The following is a 15,479-nucleotide window of genomic DNA, read 5'->3' on the forward strand; positions in this document are numbered from 1 at the left end:
ACAAAAGATAGACTGCTAATTTGGTTTGTAAGTACAGTACGATTGTAGCGACACCACTACTGAAAAAAACTATGTACAAATGCATAGTAAGGTATGTATCAATTGAGATTTGCAACAAGAATACATCTCGAGAGATTTTTATCCCTGCCATTTCAACAACTTTATTCTCATATCGTTTGCGGCGGAGCAAATATAAACTGTGACCTTTGGATTCGCGAACTTAGAAATAATCATTGACAACCTGTCAAAAATTAAAAGCAACGATCTATCATTACTAGACTATTTTAAACTCATGATATTTGAAATATTTTTTAAAAAAACACTCTTTTGTACTTAACAAAGTGCATTTAAAAATCAGTAGGTGTGAACATAGCAACAAAGTTATTCATAAGTTTACTTTTCATTTATTTTCTCAGGGCGGAGTCGGTTTACAGTTGTTTGCAGACAGTATCCTCCAAACTACGGACCAGTGTGGTCAGCGAACGAGTAACAACGCGCAGGTGGTGTCTGGGTTGTGCACACACCTGCGCAGTGTCGAACCCCGATGTGCACCCTTTCACACGGGCCGCTCAAAGGCCAGACCAACAGCTTTCAAATCGCTTCCTGAGCAGTGACTCGAGAAGAAGACGACTGCCCAGTAAATTTCCCGTTTTAGATGGTACTATTCACCCAATCCATAGACATGTATGCGAAGCAAATTTGCGCAATACCACAGTCTGTCACCAAAGGTAAGCTCCGAGAAATTGTCGCAACGCCTGTCGTTGCACGATAGCAGTAAATGTTCATTTTTAAAAGAAAAAAGGTAAATTGAGATCAGTAGTGGCTTTTACACCTGCTGTGAAGAGTCAAGGTTTGCTGAGCAAATATATACTGAGTGGCCAGTTTGTTAGGTACACCTGCTTAATCAGAGACAGCATCATATGTGCAGATAGTAGTTTAAAGCAGGTAGGCAGGTACCTGCTTTAAAGTACCAGTATAGGTACCAAGTAGGCTTGTACCCCCAGGATTGCCTGTGTGCAATTCAGAGGGAGAATCAGCAAGGCAATAGAAGTGACTATAAACGCACCATAGTGAGCACCAGATGCAACCGACATGAGTGTATCAGGAACAGCTACCCTGCTGGGGTCACACATGACAGTGTCATGGCTGTATCAAGAATGGGCCACCACCCAAACAACATCCAGTTAATGGCGGTTCTCCTGTGGTCTGAAACAGACCATTGATGAAAGGAGCCGGCAGAAAGCTGACAGAGTCTCATACAGAGTAACAGATAGAGATTTGCTACAGTCAGCCAACTAACAGCTGAGTACAACAATGGTGCTGAAAAAGGCATATTGGAATGCACAACTCATACCTTGTAATGGATGGGGTATTGCAGCCAATGACCCAACCAAGTTTCAAGCCTGTCAGCAAAAAACAAAAAAGTGGGCTAAAGAACACAAACAATGGACACTGGAGAACTGGAGAAACATCACCTGGTCGGGTGAATCCTGGTTCGAAGACCAGAATATGGCATAAATTCCATTAATCCATGGATCCATCCTGTGTTTGTCCACAATGCAGGCTGATGATGGTGGCAGTGTGATGGTGTGGGGTGTGTTTTGGTGGCTCACTTTGGGTCTCTTCATACAAGTGGGCTTTTTCAGCTGGATAAGCTCCATGCCACAAGGCTACGAAAGTCCTGGACTGATTCCCTCAACATGACAGTGAATTCAGTTTAATGCTGTGGCCAGTCAACAGGTACCAATCCAATCGAGCATCTGTGGGATGAGATGGAACGCGCTATTTGGAGTAGAGATCCACCACCAGCTAGTTTCCAACAGCTATGGGACATATTGGAGCTGACATGGGCTAGCAAGCCTGCACTTTCAACAGCTTGTTGAGTCCATGCCCTGATGAATTCAGGAAGTTCTGAGAAGAAATGGAGACCAATATTCAACCTAATAAATTGGCCAATCAGTGTTTATACTGTATCAACATTGCTGCTTGACAGCCTTTGGAAACTGTGATTCTTAATCCTGGTCCTGGAGGACATCTGTCTCTGCAAAAAAAACTTTCAGCAGCACTCTAAATTGCCAGTGCTAGATGATGCCGTTAATTGATCTGCATGTTAACCTAGACTTGTGATTTATTTTTATGATGTATTCAGACCATATTTAGGAACTACTGACTTAAAGCTTAGGCCAAAACAATTTCCATGACATTACCCTTAACATATTGCATAATGTACTTAGATTATGAGTACTGAAGAGTCTTCAGTAATCATCAGTTTAATTAGTTCAGTTTATTTGTCATATGCACAAGTGCAATGAAATACTTATTACATCAGTTTGATTACATTTACTGTATTATGGTACAATACTGGAGATGGCTAATATATGACAGTGTTTTAACAATGACCAAGAAAGGAACCACAGTTCAGCTGGTCTCATTAGTAGATATCCCAGATGTCCAGTTTTCTACCAGACTGTTTGGTTCTTTAGAGATATGGGTATTGTCCTGTTGGCAGTATCATCTACCATCCAGGCAGAAGTAATTCAGATAGTTTGCAATGATTCTTTGAAAGCATGTGCATATCTTCAATTCTTAAACTAAAGTTTAAAGTAAAATGTATGATATATTTGACACTATCAGGAGCAAAAAGCCCTCTTCCTTGTAAAAAAACGCTGTTTATTATGACGAAGTTCAAGAAAATATAAGTGATTGGAGACTTCCTAATAATCCCCCTCCTACCTTCCAATTGTAGATTTTTTACAGTATTCTCATGTTAAGTTTGCATTTTTATAATTTCTTTTTCGGTTTGTACATAGGTTATGGCCTCCAACACCTCTTAATTAATGGCTGTGGCGCATCATGAGCCGTGACAAGACAGCAGACTAAGTTCAGTTATACAAATGAACAAATCTGGCAATCCTACTTACAGGCTGCCTTTTAATAATCAATTTGTAAAGAGCAATTGAATAGATCAAAGTAGATTAGTGATTGGTTAAATTAGACTGTAAGAACAGTGGAGGGGGCCGTTCAACCCATCTAGCCTGTTTTGTAAATAGTAGCTAAGCAATCCAAGTATATAATCTAGGTGTCTCTTAAAAGAAACCAGGTTATCGGCTTCGAAAACATGGCTGGGTAGCTTGTTGGCATCATTGGGTAAAGCACTGGGTAAACCTCTTGTTCTCAGTTTTAAAAGCCCTTCCCGTTTGCATTTATCCCAAGACATTGGGACATTCGTTTTTGCGAAACGGCTTAATTCAATAAGCACTCTCTTATGTGGTCAAAACAGACTTGTTTCAAGTTTTTAATAACTGACTCATTAAAGGTGGCCGTAAATTCTGCTGCACCACGGTTCTCCAGGACTGGGTATGGTGGCCGCCCCTGGCTAAGACAGTGAGCCAGCTGTGCGGGAGACATGGTGAAGCACACAAACAGGTTGTCTTCTCCAGGTATTGGGAGTGCATGGAGAAGGTGCGAAAGGGAGGTGGCGAGAGTGCGATTGTGAGGCACACACAGAGGAACAAGAAGCTGTTTGTCCGGGAGAGGCTCAGGCTGCTGCTGGACGACGAGGATTACCTGGAGCTGTCTCCCTTCGCTGGCCTGGGAATGCCCTATGGGGATGTGCCCTCAGCCGGATGTATATCGGGTACAGTTCCATTATTTTGCTTATGTGTGACCTTCATTGTATTTTACAGTGCCCTAAAATCACGGGCCATGATAAGACAGCAAACTAAGTTCCGTTTTTCACATGAACAGACCTGGCAGTCTTACTTGCAGGTTGCCTGTACAAATCATCAATTTGTAAAGACTTGGAATACACTGGCTTCCTACCTCTGGGCCACCAGATCCAACTGTTACATGTCAAATGTATTATTTATGGGATTCAAGGACATTTGCATGTTCTCAGGGAGAAGAGTACTCTCAGTATTTTCTTTCTTTCTGTGGAGAGCCCCTCTTGATCATTTTGCTATTTGGGAGGTAAGGGACACATGTCTGGCGCATGTCTGTGATGCGTGACTGAATGCCGCTGATCTTGTAAAGGTAAAACTGCTGGTATTGTGGTGCACGCACCAACATTGACAAACTATAGTTACTTGGTTTGTTGTAAAACCGAATAATATTGACGTGGGGCTTGACCTGTTGTGATATGAACCTGCCATCCTTTTTGTTGGATATAACATTTTTTTCTTATTTTATAAAGATATACTCATTGAAATGTGGCCATGGCCAAAAAAAAGAGTAGTTCTAAAAGTAGTTAGAAGCAGGTGTGTTTTGGGATTTAAGTCCGCTAAATGTGTATATGCTCTTCAAATTAATTGGAATTAAAAGCTAAAAGAAGGTGATGTTGGACAGGGATTGGATGTTTCCCACAGGTATTAAGCTGGGTGTCTTGGCTAGTCTTCCACCTTGAACACAGACAGGGGCCAAAGGTCCAGAGGTTACTGGTTTGCCTAAGACTTGATCATTGATCATTGCCCTGAGGTTCTGGGACTTGATGTGCTGTCAATTTGCCATGAATCACAACAAATTAAATGTCTGATGTGACTACACACTCCTGGACAGGACACCAGACTTGGACCTCCACATTAATTATTCATTTCATGCCCCCAATATCTAAAATATGTTTTTCTATTAACATTCATGCATAGAGTTTCATTTGACTTCTTTCCTTCTCATATGTCCTTGGTAGGCATAGGTAAAATCAGTGGGCTGTGGTGTGTGTTTATTGTCAATGATGCCACGGTGAAGGGTGGCACAGCCTACCCCATTTCTGTGAAGAAGCAACTACGAGCCCAGGATGTGGCCATTCAGAACCGCCTGCCCTGTGTGTATTTAGTAGACAGTGGGGGTGCATTCCTTCCTCTTCAGGTAGGACTAATGCAGTGACTCAACTTCCATAATCACTGTGGGTTTCTCCTGTGTGATTACAGACAGCCCTCATAAAGGGCAGTTTTTGCTCCTTTGCATAAGGTATTCAGTTTCTTAATAATGCTGAACAGAAAATTATTTATGTCTTGGCATCTCCCAGGTTTGGACAACCAATCACTCGTCTATGGAATATTACTAAAACATACTTTTCTTGTGTGCTAAAATATCAACTCTGCTAAGGAGAATACCACATTTCATGTCTAGTTTTTAAATGTTTTCTCCAGTACTGAAACTTTTCTCCAGAAAATTTTATTCTAAAAAAGTAGCAAGACAGAAAAGTAATTGTTCCAATAAGGGCAACAACGATTACAGAAAGAAAATACTTAATTTTACTCTTTGCTTTCATTTGCTCGCTAATATAAAGAACATCCTTACTTTCTACACTACCCAGCTGAGTGACGTTTGGCAGATACTGTTAACCAGACCCACTGCTCAGCAGATTAGGTGAAAAAGTGAGAAATGGCTTCTCTGAGCTGAGACACATAATTTAACGCCCTGACTTTTCTGAATTACATTGACAGGCTGAACTTTTTCCAGACAAAAACCATGGAGGACGTATATTCTACAATGAAGCAATCATGTCAGCCATGAAGATCCCTCAGGTATGAGAGAATGACAAAATAAGCTTTTCACCAAGTTGCTTTTAAAAATGGTTACATTTAAAATATTTGTTCACTTAAATGTATGAAGTTCTTCAACATTGAGCCATGAGTAGACTCTTAAAAAGGTATGTGCAGCATGTATAAATTACATGATTAAAATCTCTTGAGCTCCTGATTTCTTCTGAATGGTTGAAGATTAGTGGTTTCCTAGATAACCCCAAACTTCCTATGAATACTTGAAAATTACAGCAAAAGAGCTATTAACATGGGGTTTGCCACATAGCAGATTATTTTAACTTTGGTTAGAAGTATAACATAAAAATAAGGAACAAGTAAAGGTTTATTTCCCGCTGAAAAGAGAACGTTTCGGCTGTGGAGCCTTCTTCGGTTGACAGCCAAAGAAGGCTCCACAGCTGAAACGTTGTGTTTCTTTTCTTCTCTTTTCAGCGTGGAATAAACCTTCCTTTGCAGCCTACACATGCTGACACAGCTGCCTACTTGAACTAGTTTAGCATAAAAATAGAACCTTTTGAATTACATCAGCACACAACCCAGACAGCATTCATGACATGGTGGTGTGTGGCCTCTAGGTGGCAGTGGTGTGTGGCTCCTGCACAGCAGGCGGAGCCTATATCCCCACCATGGCGGAGGAGACTGTAATGGTGGAAAGAATTGGGACAATATTCTTGGGTGGACCTCCTCTGGTGAAAGCAGCTACTGGAGAGGAAGTGACCCCGGAGGAGCTGGGAGGAGCTAGACTTCATGCGGAGTAAGAGATTTGTGCACGTCCTCAGAGGTACTCATAGAGCAACCAGGGCTCTGACATAACGGTAGCCATCCTGTAAAGAAAATACATAGCCCTGCAAACATGCATGCCACTAAAAACATAAAACCTGAGCACAAAAATAATTTGTTCGGGTGATTCCTCTATTTCTTAAGGTGACCAATTTGATTACCATGTTGACTGTCTCTGGGACACTATCTGGTGGTGTCAGATGTTGACTGTGAGCTTTTTCTTGTTTCTTGGTTGGCTTGCTCTAAGAAAGATGTAGAGGGTTTATTATACCCAAGGGCTAATTTGTTTTGCAGCAGAAGGCAATATAAGGAGAAACACACAAATTAACAATACATATAAACATACACAAGAGAATCATCTGTTGAGCAGGGTTATGGCTACAGTTATAAATGTGAGAACTTAAACTTGTTTCTCCTTTTATTGGGAAATCTAGATCTGCGTTCTGAGTGGAGTAGTTGGAATTCTTTAAACAAAGGACATGAAGGGTCTTCTTGGATGGAAAATGCTTCATGCAAAACTCATAACTGATAGATGTGGGATAGGGCCGAAAGATCAGCACCACTGTCTTTCTAACATAGCTTCACAAGATTCCCCAGTGTGTTCTTACTCCTCAGATTCAGATTCCCAAACCAGTAAATCAGGGTAAACGTGAACTCAGATTCAGCTAAAGACTGATAAAACATGATCAACAATGAATTATCTATCAACCTAAAAATAGATGCTGTTTTCCTTTTTTGAAGATCAGTATTTGCCTCAGAATTTAAATTGCAGTCTAGAAAAGTACCTAAATACTTTTGTCTCCCATTTCCACTGATTCTCCCTTGATGAGGGTTTGAGTGGGGGTCTGAGGTTTCTTCCTGAAATAAATGTTCATGTAATTCGTCTTAGAGACAATCAACGTCAAATAATTCTGTTCACACCACGTATCAGACTCATCTACAACTGGCCCATAGCCCCATTTATGGCCTGCTTGCAGCAAACTTGTCTGCAAATTTGATTATGTCTTGAGTGGTGGTAACTCTTGCAGTCATGTACATATAAAACAAAGAGAAAGAGAGACAATACACATTCCTGGGGGGAACCTGTGGCAGAATACAGATAGTCAAAGCATTGCTAACTCTTACCCTCTGAGTTCTGTCTGTAGGGAAATCACTAACACAGCTAATGAGATTAAGATCAAGACCAAAATTAGACTATAGCTTAGTTGCCACTAAATAAGGTTGAATACAATTAAATGCTGAGGAAAAATTCACAAACGGCAACCTAGCATGAGTTTTATATTCCTCAAGATTAAGAAGGTATATTATAGCATCGTCTATGCCCATGCATGCTCTAATAAGCAAACGGAAATAGATCTAACTTGTACTTTGCCACAATCTCATTTTTCACAATCTGTTCAGATGTTTTCATTACCAGTGATGTGAGGGCTACTGGTATATATTCATTGAGTGAACTAGGAGATTTGAATTCTGCCACTAGGATCCTAGGAACATTTTGCTGAATCAGTGACAATTGGGCAATAATGTAAAAATGCCACACAGCTGTCTAGCATGCCTTTTCAGTACTGTACCCCCAACAGAATCAGGACCTGGACTCTTCCACTCTTCAACATGGCTTAACAACTTACAGACTTTAAAACATCAATGTTAGTAGCACAATTAGAGATCCTGCCTCTAAAAACATTGAGTTCACTATTTAAATCATGTTTTTCAAACCAAAGATAAAGTTGATTTAATTCATCAGCAAAGTCAGCATTTGATTTTCTGCTTGTGCTAAGCTTCTGCCTCCATTCTTACACATTCCCATCATTGACTCATGCACCATACATACCATTACTCATTTCACCCTCAACTTTATCTTTAAACAGTAATTTATCCACCTTAAACTCTCTTTTAACATTCGTTTGAGCCTCCCTACTCAAAATATCATCCTCTTGGTGAAACAAAATCCCCTTTTTTATATTTAGAGCTGATTTGAGAGATTTTGCTTTCCAGGGCTTGTTATTAGGGAATACATTAGAATATTTCAGATGTATAACAGAATTTTCACAAAAAGTTACCTAAGTAGGATGTATGTAACTGTCAGTTTGTCAAGATCTGAACTTGATTGTTTAAACACGTAATGAGTTAAAGAATTAGAAAAATTCTGCAAGTCACTGTACAGAGTCATCGTTCCAGACCAGAACCAACCTTGCATTCGACTTGACCTCTCTTCTGGGTGGTTTTGTAGATTGGAACCAAATGCACCATGTTGTAATCAGATGAAATCAGTAGTTTCATATCAAGGGGAACAATACTCTAATTCTGAATGCTAATGAAATAATGCATTGGAGGCTATCCAGTTAGGCTAGTTGTTGGGAAAACAATTTAGAAGCTTTGGGATTTACAGTGAGTACTAGAGATAACACATCTATCTACTGGCTTAAAGTACATGTTCCTCTTTCCAGAGTAAGTGGTTGTGTGGATCACTTTGCTGCTACGGAAAAGGAGGCGTATGAATATGCCAGAAATATCATCTCCACCCTCAATTTTGAGCTCCCCCTGGAGGAGGCTGAGGAGACTGATGAGCCACTGCACAGTGGAGAAGAGCTGAACAGCTTGGCGCCATGCAGTTACACCCACAGCCTGGATGTCAAGCTGGTGAGAACAGAACATGCCAGGACAAGGACATACACCCTGGTGTCCCAGTCGTGTTGAGCCTGCCAGGCAGTTATCTAGCTTCTGCTTTTAGACGAAATCATTTTTTATACACATTCGCAGAATTGTTTTTCGAACAGTTAATCAAGATAAAATTAGATGTATGCAGATTATGAGATAAAATCCCTAGGCTCCCACTGAGAAATTAATATGACTCCTGAAAGCCAACCTCTTGCGGGGAAAAAATTGATTCACAATTAATGCATTTAGAAAATTCACCCTTTTGAATGTTTAAGTGAGTAATATTTTCTGCTGAGGACTACTGTATATGTATAAAATTGTATTTTGTGATCTAAAATATGAAAATGGAGGCTATTTGACATTGATTAATAATGTCATGCCATTTCTGGGGGAGATACTGTGGGCTATGTCCATAAGACTGTTATCATATCCTATGTTTAAACCTTTTTTAACTACAGAAACAACGCAGTGAAATGTGACATCAGTCTTTCAGGGTGTTAGCCTCAGAGCCCCTGTAAGCAGTCTGTTTTCTCATTTCTATTGTTATGATGGTTGTATTTCACCATCTATGGAATACAGTATAGTTAGTGAAACAGAAGATGCTTTAATATGTGCATTTCCATATTTCCCAATTTATATGTATTGTCATCATAATCATTCTTGTGTTTCTTAGGGCATCGCCTTTTTAATGCTTGATCTATCAACATTAAAAAAAGTTTCAATCAGTTTCAACATTTCAAATCAGTTGCACAGTTAAACTAATGGGTTTCTGGTCTCAGAGGGAATATTATCATTCCCTTTTCTCAGATCCTTAATCGTCTGACAGATGGAAGCAGGTTTCAGGAATTCAAAGGACTATACGGGACAACGCTTGTAACTGGTTTTGCAAAGATCAAAGGGTAAGAAATCTGAAGCATCACATTTTTATACATGCTTGCAACTTTAGAGTCAATACCTGAACAATTTCTATTCTTGAAGCTTTGGAATTGGATTGGGGTCTCCAGTCCAGGGTTCAGAAATGCATGCCCTCAGTTGGACCTGCAAAGGTAGCAAAGGAAATGCATGTTTCCACCTGTTTGGTGATTAATTGAGTAAGGATCTTATGCAGCTGTTTCTTGAAAGAATCCAGGGTATCGCTTCGACAACATGGCTGGGCAGCTTGTTCTAGACACTCACAACCCTTGTGTAAAATGTTTCTGTTCACAGTTTTAAATGCACTTCCAGTCCAGAATCTTTGATAATTAATTACACAGTAACAAAAAGGGCACTTTTCTAATTTGCATTTCATTTTGACTCATCGGAGGGAAAATGTCATAAATCTTTGATGTACCTATAGTGTCTGATTTAAACAGTAAACATGCTATTATTTTTTTATAATGACATTTGTTTTAAAAAAAGCCCTGTCTCAGGAGGAGCGGGCTACTGAAGGTCTGAGCCACTACCTAATCTATGCTTTCCTATATTGTGTTTCTCTTTGGACTTCGTTCTGACTCCAGCTTTGGATGTCTCTTATGTTCTGTTCTTACAAACAGAAGAGGCTATGAACCTGGATTTCTTATCTTGACTCCACTTTGGATTTTGAAACTTGATTTTTGTAAATTTTTAAAGTCCCATTGAATCCTGCACACCAAATGGAATATTCTCTCCAAACTGTCCCCAGGATATCCGGTGATTTGGAATCAGGTGTCCTCAAGTCTAGTTTCCAAGTTACACAGTCCAGTGGTTGTATTAATTAAAAGGAAAATTAGACAAATAAAGTAATTAAAGGCGGAAGCTGAAGAGATATGATCTAGGGCAGGACTTTCATAAACTGCATCACTTATAGTCCACTTCCTTGCTGTATTTAGTGCTAGGTCTGCAGTCCTCACTTGATAATTAGTAATATCAACAGTTTGTTAACAATTTGAGGGCTTGGAACTGAAATCCCAGTTCTACGGTCCAGCACTCTTAATCTTCTACCACCTGATGTTTTCTGTTAACCTTCTTAAACTTTAGTCCTCCGTGGAAATAAGGTCTGATTTTCTGTCAGTAATCTTTTACATGAAGGTACATATACAGTAGTATTACAATTAAATTGTATTCCACGTTTAGTAGAATGTATATTTTTTTTTGCTAAATGGATTTTTTGTTATGATGTTTTTAATCTAGGAAGGATTAAACCCTGCAAGAGACATTGGTCTTCGTAAAGACTTCTTTTTATATTAATGAGGAGCTTCTGTCTTAGACTTTGCTGTTGCCATGGCAGCAGAATGTACTAGAAGCTCAAGGGTTTTGTTTGAGGCGGTGGAAACTGGGGAGGGGATTTTCAGACTTTACAGGATAACAAATACTTGTTTTTGTCTTGTTCTAGATCAGAAAAAGGGGACAATAAAGTACTTGCCAAGGAAAATTTAACTCATTTAAGGAATTAAATTATCTTTGACAATAGTATGAAAAAAGTGATTTGAGATACAATCATTATTTTCTAATCTAATATTGTTTTCTAATCAGTATCAGCAGTTAAGCTCCTTCAAAATAAATTTAAGAAATGTTAATTCTATGTATGAGTAATATCAATGACACCTACAAAAAACTGAGAGCATCCGTACCACCACAAGGCTCTTTAACTATTTGGAAAATAGTTATTACTATTACTACATCAAAAAAAGGCTTTTTTTTAACTGCTGCATTAGACAGATGGCACAGTATACAGCGCAGCTTGCATAAATGTTGAGACTGATGGGGACATTTTGAGAGAAATACTAAGATAAGTTCAGAAAAGAACGGTGCAAAGTTCTAAATTGTCATACAGCTCACTGTTGACTTATACTGTACATGCCTCTTTTGTGTTTTTCGCAGACATCCAGTCGGGATGGTAGCGAGCAATGGCGAGCTGACATATGAGGCAGCTCTCAAGGGCAGCCATTTTGTGCAGCTCTGTGATCAGCGAGACGTCCCAATTATATTCTTGCAAAATACCCCTCCGTATTCATCACCGACACTGACAGACTCCCAGGTACTTCTTCGTGAGGAAAAAGAACAACAGTGAGCCAAGGCATCTTTGCAAAGAGTGTTTCTATATTGTTCACAGCTGTCTACATTTTTAATTTCATCATTTAAAAGGTCTTTTGAATTTAGCATTATTTGTCTGTCTTATTATAACTCTCTAATGTTGACGACACAATATAATCTCCTCAACTGAAAAAGTGAGAGAACATTGTTTTGTTTTGTTTTTCCACAAATTGGACCATGTACTGTAAGCTACTGGTAGTTTTACCAGTCAAGTTTTTCCTTGAATGTGACAGCATTAGTGGTGTCGGTATTTTCTACAGGTGCAAACGTGCTAAGTTTCAAGCTCATGTAATACTGAAGAAAGCTTAGGCTTGAATCAAATCAATACTTTTACCCAGCAATTGCAAACATGTTACTTGGTGCTGGCTTTCTGACCTCTACTTAGTGAAAAGTGGAAAAGACGTCTTCAGACAAGGGGTTTTGAACTTGACTTCTTGTTGCACTGCATGCTGATGAACGTATTTTCAGATGTGGCAGTAAAATCTTTCCTCACTTATGCAGGCAGAGTCCAACACCAACAGACTGAAGGCTCAGGGCTCCATGATGGCGACTGTGGCCTGTTCGTCGACTCCAAAGATAACTGTGGTAGTAGGAGGCTGTCACGGAGTGGAAAGTTACGCTATGGTACACAACGCTCCAGGATTTGAAGCAGTCCTACAAATTTCAAACTGAGTGGTTTCCAAAACTGTTGTCTTTCTTTTCTCCAGTTTTTGCAAGGTCGTTAGTTGAATTCTCAGTTTGCAGATAAAGCAAAAGGCAGCCTAGGTGAAACTGGGTCATGAGAAATACTCATTACACTGCTGGAGCTTACTTGGATTAGAAAAACGGGAAGTAAATTTTGAACTGGAGCAGAAAGCCTTCCAGCACAGTAGTGCCATTATCCTTTAACCATTCGCTCAACAGAGAAAAACAGGAATGACAAATGACGATTGACTTTTTTATTTCTAGTGTGGCAGGTCGTTTGAGCCAAACTTTCTGTTCTTGTGGCCCAACGCCAGGATGTCGATGGTGGGACCTAAGCATTTGCAAGTACCTGAAGAGGAAGGGGCAAACATCCACCAACAGTAGGTGCATAAGAGGTCAATCTTGTTTACAGTCTACAATAATAGGTCTCTTGTTTACAATCTTATATTCAGCCTGGTTTGCACTAACCATAAATTATCAAATGTTAATTTAGGTGAAATGTTTAAAATGACAACAAGCAGAAATCTAGAAAATGACTAGAGTTACTGTAACATGATTGTTTTGCAAGCAAGCAGTGTGACTACTATAGCAGCATTAAAGTGTAACTTAATTTGTCTCATAGGTGGTTCATTTCAAAGGTATTTCCAAACCCAATTCGTTAGTGCTGAAGGTAAACAATATCAACCATTAGAAACCATGTTTTATTATAGATATATTTAGGTTTCCTACTTTTTGTGGTGTTTGTGCTTCCCAGGCCTGAACATAAGCAGCTCATTATTCTTTTAAATCTGCAGCTGACCAGACTGCATACAGATTACGTATTTAGGCTGTAGAAGAATGCAGAAGGGTTTGTCGCCTGCTTCTCTCAGAGTCTTGTTTCACCTCTTTAGATTGGAAGAAGAGAGTTCTGCATTCTTTTCCTCAGGGAGGGTCTGGGATGATGGAGTGATACTGCCCCAGGATACCAGGAAGGTAAACTTGAATTGGTACCTTGCACTGATGCATTTGTCAAGCAACAAAATTCAGCGACTCAGTTTCCCCTTTCTACACTAACACGCTTAGTATGAAATGCCATTTTGACAACAGCCACTAAGGTTGCTGAAAAAGTAGCTCAATGGAGACATAACTGCTTTTTAGATGCATTTTAGTTCATTTTGAATGCCCTAGAAATGTTTTAAGCCTTTGAAGTCAGTGATGCAAACTGTTCAGGAAAGTAAAACAGTAATTTAACTGATAAACTCATTGCACAGCTGTTTCATACATTTTAATTAGGATTTACCATCCTCAGTAACAGAGACTGTGAGATACTGTGGTGTGCATACTATCTTTTACAGCCTTATCCTTCCCCACACTTATATTTTGTTTCTTTCTCTCCAGGTTTTGAGCAAATGTTTGCAGATCATTAAACAGCAAACCTATCAGATCTCAAGAGGGAGAGAGGGCTCTCCTGTTCTCCGAATGTGATGCTGCTATGTACAGTAACAGCACTTCAGTGCAGTGCTTTTAAAACAAAAGGCTGATTTTCAAAGATGGCCGCAGACTTTGTGATCTCCATTAGTGTAATGTTTATATAATCCAGGTAACCCATGAAATTTTATATTGTTTGTAAGGATGCAAGAAGTCACAACACAGATCAGGGAAGGTTTGATCTGTTTTTTAATTTGTAATGAAAAGGCAATTTCTGGAGAACAACAAATAAAGCACACATAAGGTGTATTTCGTATGGTGCTCTGAATTCAAGCAGTATTACAGGGAGTTGTATAGTCCCAAGTACAGCTCTGGCCACCCTATGTGATTACCATCAATGGGTGTTTAGCATGGACCATTGCATATGCATTAGAACTTCTTCACATGGTGCACTAGCTATTTCTGCTTATTTTATCCCTGCCTTTCAGTTATTTCTGAAGTGTCGCATACAACAGGTCAAATCCATTCAGGCAAGGTCGAAAATGACTCCAGATTTCTTTAATTTGTTTTGTTAAATCAGTTTTAATAAATGTACAACATTGCTAAACTAAATAGGATAAATGTTGTGATTAACCCTATTTTGTTAGAATTTTTTATTCAAAGTAGGTGTTAGTAGTAGAGAATGGAGATCTGATATCTGATTGTAATACCACAAGGGGTTGTGAGACATTGAATACTTCCCTGAAAATTACTTCAGTAAATAAACTGTATATAACACATTCATGACTTCTCTGTTGCAGTTAACATTGTCCAAGGAGAAAGAATTCTGGGATATTCTGTTCTGATTAAATCAGGTCACATTTTTTGGTGTGTCTTTGTTTTTCTTGTCATAAAGAAAAAATCAGATCACATTTTTCTGGACACTGTCTTTAAACAGGCTGTCTTTGTGGTCATACTATTGAGGCTATAGACTAACAAGACTAGGTATGTGACAAAGTAAAATTATAAAGTGCAGCAGTTGGGCATTTTAAAAATTGCTGTTCAGAATTCTCCAGAAGAAGATAAAAAAGAAATGAGGATGTGATTTAGTCAGCAAGACCCCTTCTTCCTGTTATCTGCTGGAGAGGATTGAACAAGCATTGTAGTCATTCTGAACAGGCTTATTTAGAAGAAGTGAAATAACAGAAAGCACAAGTAAATTCTTCTGCGTTAAAAAGAAAAAGATAAAAATGTCCACACAAACATTTGTGAAGTGAATATTAAAAGAAAAAAAAATTTCTTCTCTCACCTTAAAATCCATTGCAGGGACTTGGAGCTGCATGGTAATGCAAATGGAATTCAGGAAATTATAGCTGTTTTAAT

The 15,479-nt window shown here is 39.1% G+C and overlaps 1 protein-coding gene across 1 annotated transcript; it reads left to right on the forward strand.

Moving 5' to 3' along the window:
- On the forward strand, positions 1-14,896 carry LOC148823824 (uncharacterized). The gene is made up of 13 exons (XM_088928370.1): positions 1-91; positions 417-728; positions 3,441-3,637; positions 4,682-4,860; positions 5,442-5,522; positions 6,113-6,291; positions 8,765-8,957; positions 9,783-9,874; positions 11,814-11,970; positions 12,528-12,650; positions 12,975-13,090; positions 13,601-13,682; positions 14,088-14,896. The coding sequence occupies exons 1-13, from the start codon at positions 72-74 to the stop codon at positions 14,172-14,174; spliced, it is 1,818 nt and encodes a 605-aa protein (XP_088784496.1). The 5' UTR covers positions 1-71; the 3' UTR covers positions 14,175-14,896.
- The last annotated feature ends 583 nt before the right edge of the window (positions 14,897-15,479 follow it).

Source organism: Atractosteus spatula, chromosome 11 (genome assembly GCF_055471065.1).
Source record: "Atractosteus spatula isolate fAtrSpa1 chromosome 11, fAtrSpa1.hap1, whole genome shotgun sequence".
Lineage (NCBI taxonomy): Eukaryota > Metazoa > Chordata > Actinopteri > Semionotiformes > Lepisosteidae > Atractosteus > Atractosteus spatula.

Excerpts from the sequence above, each read along its gene's own strand:
- LOC148823824 (XM_088928370.1), top strand. The coding sequence starts at position 72 with ATGTACAAATGCATAGTAAG. Across the intron at positions 6,292-8,764 it reads GGAGCTAGACTTCATGCGGA|AGTAAGTGGTTGTGTGGATC; the intron begins GTAAGAGATTTG and ends TCCTCTTTCCAG. Across the intron at positions 13,091-13,600 it reads GGGGCAAACATCCACCAACA|ATTGGAAGAAGAGAGTTCTG; the intron begins GTAGGTGCATAA and ends TCACCTCTTTAG.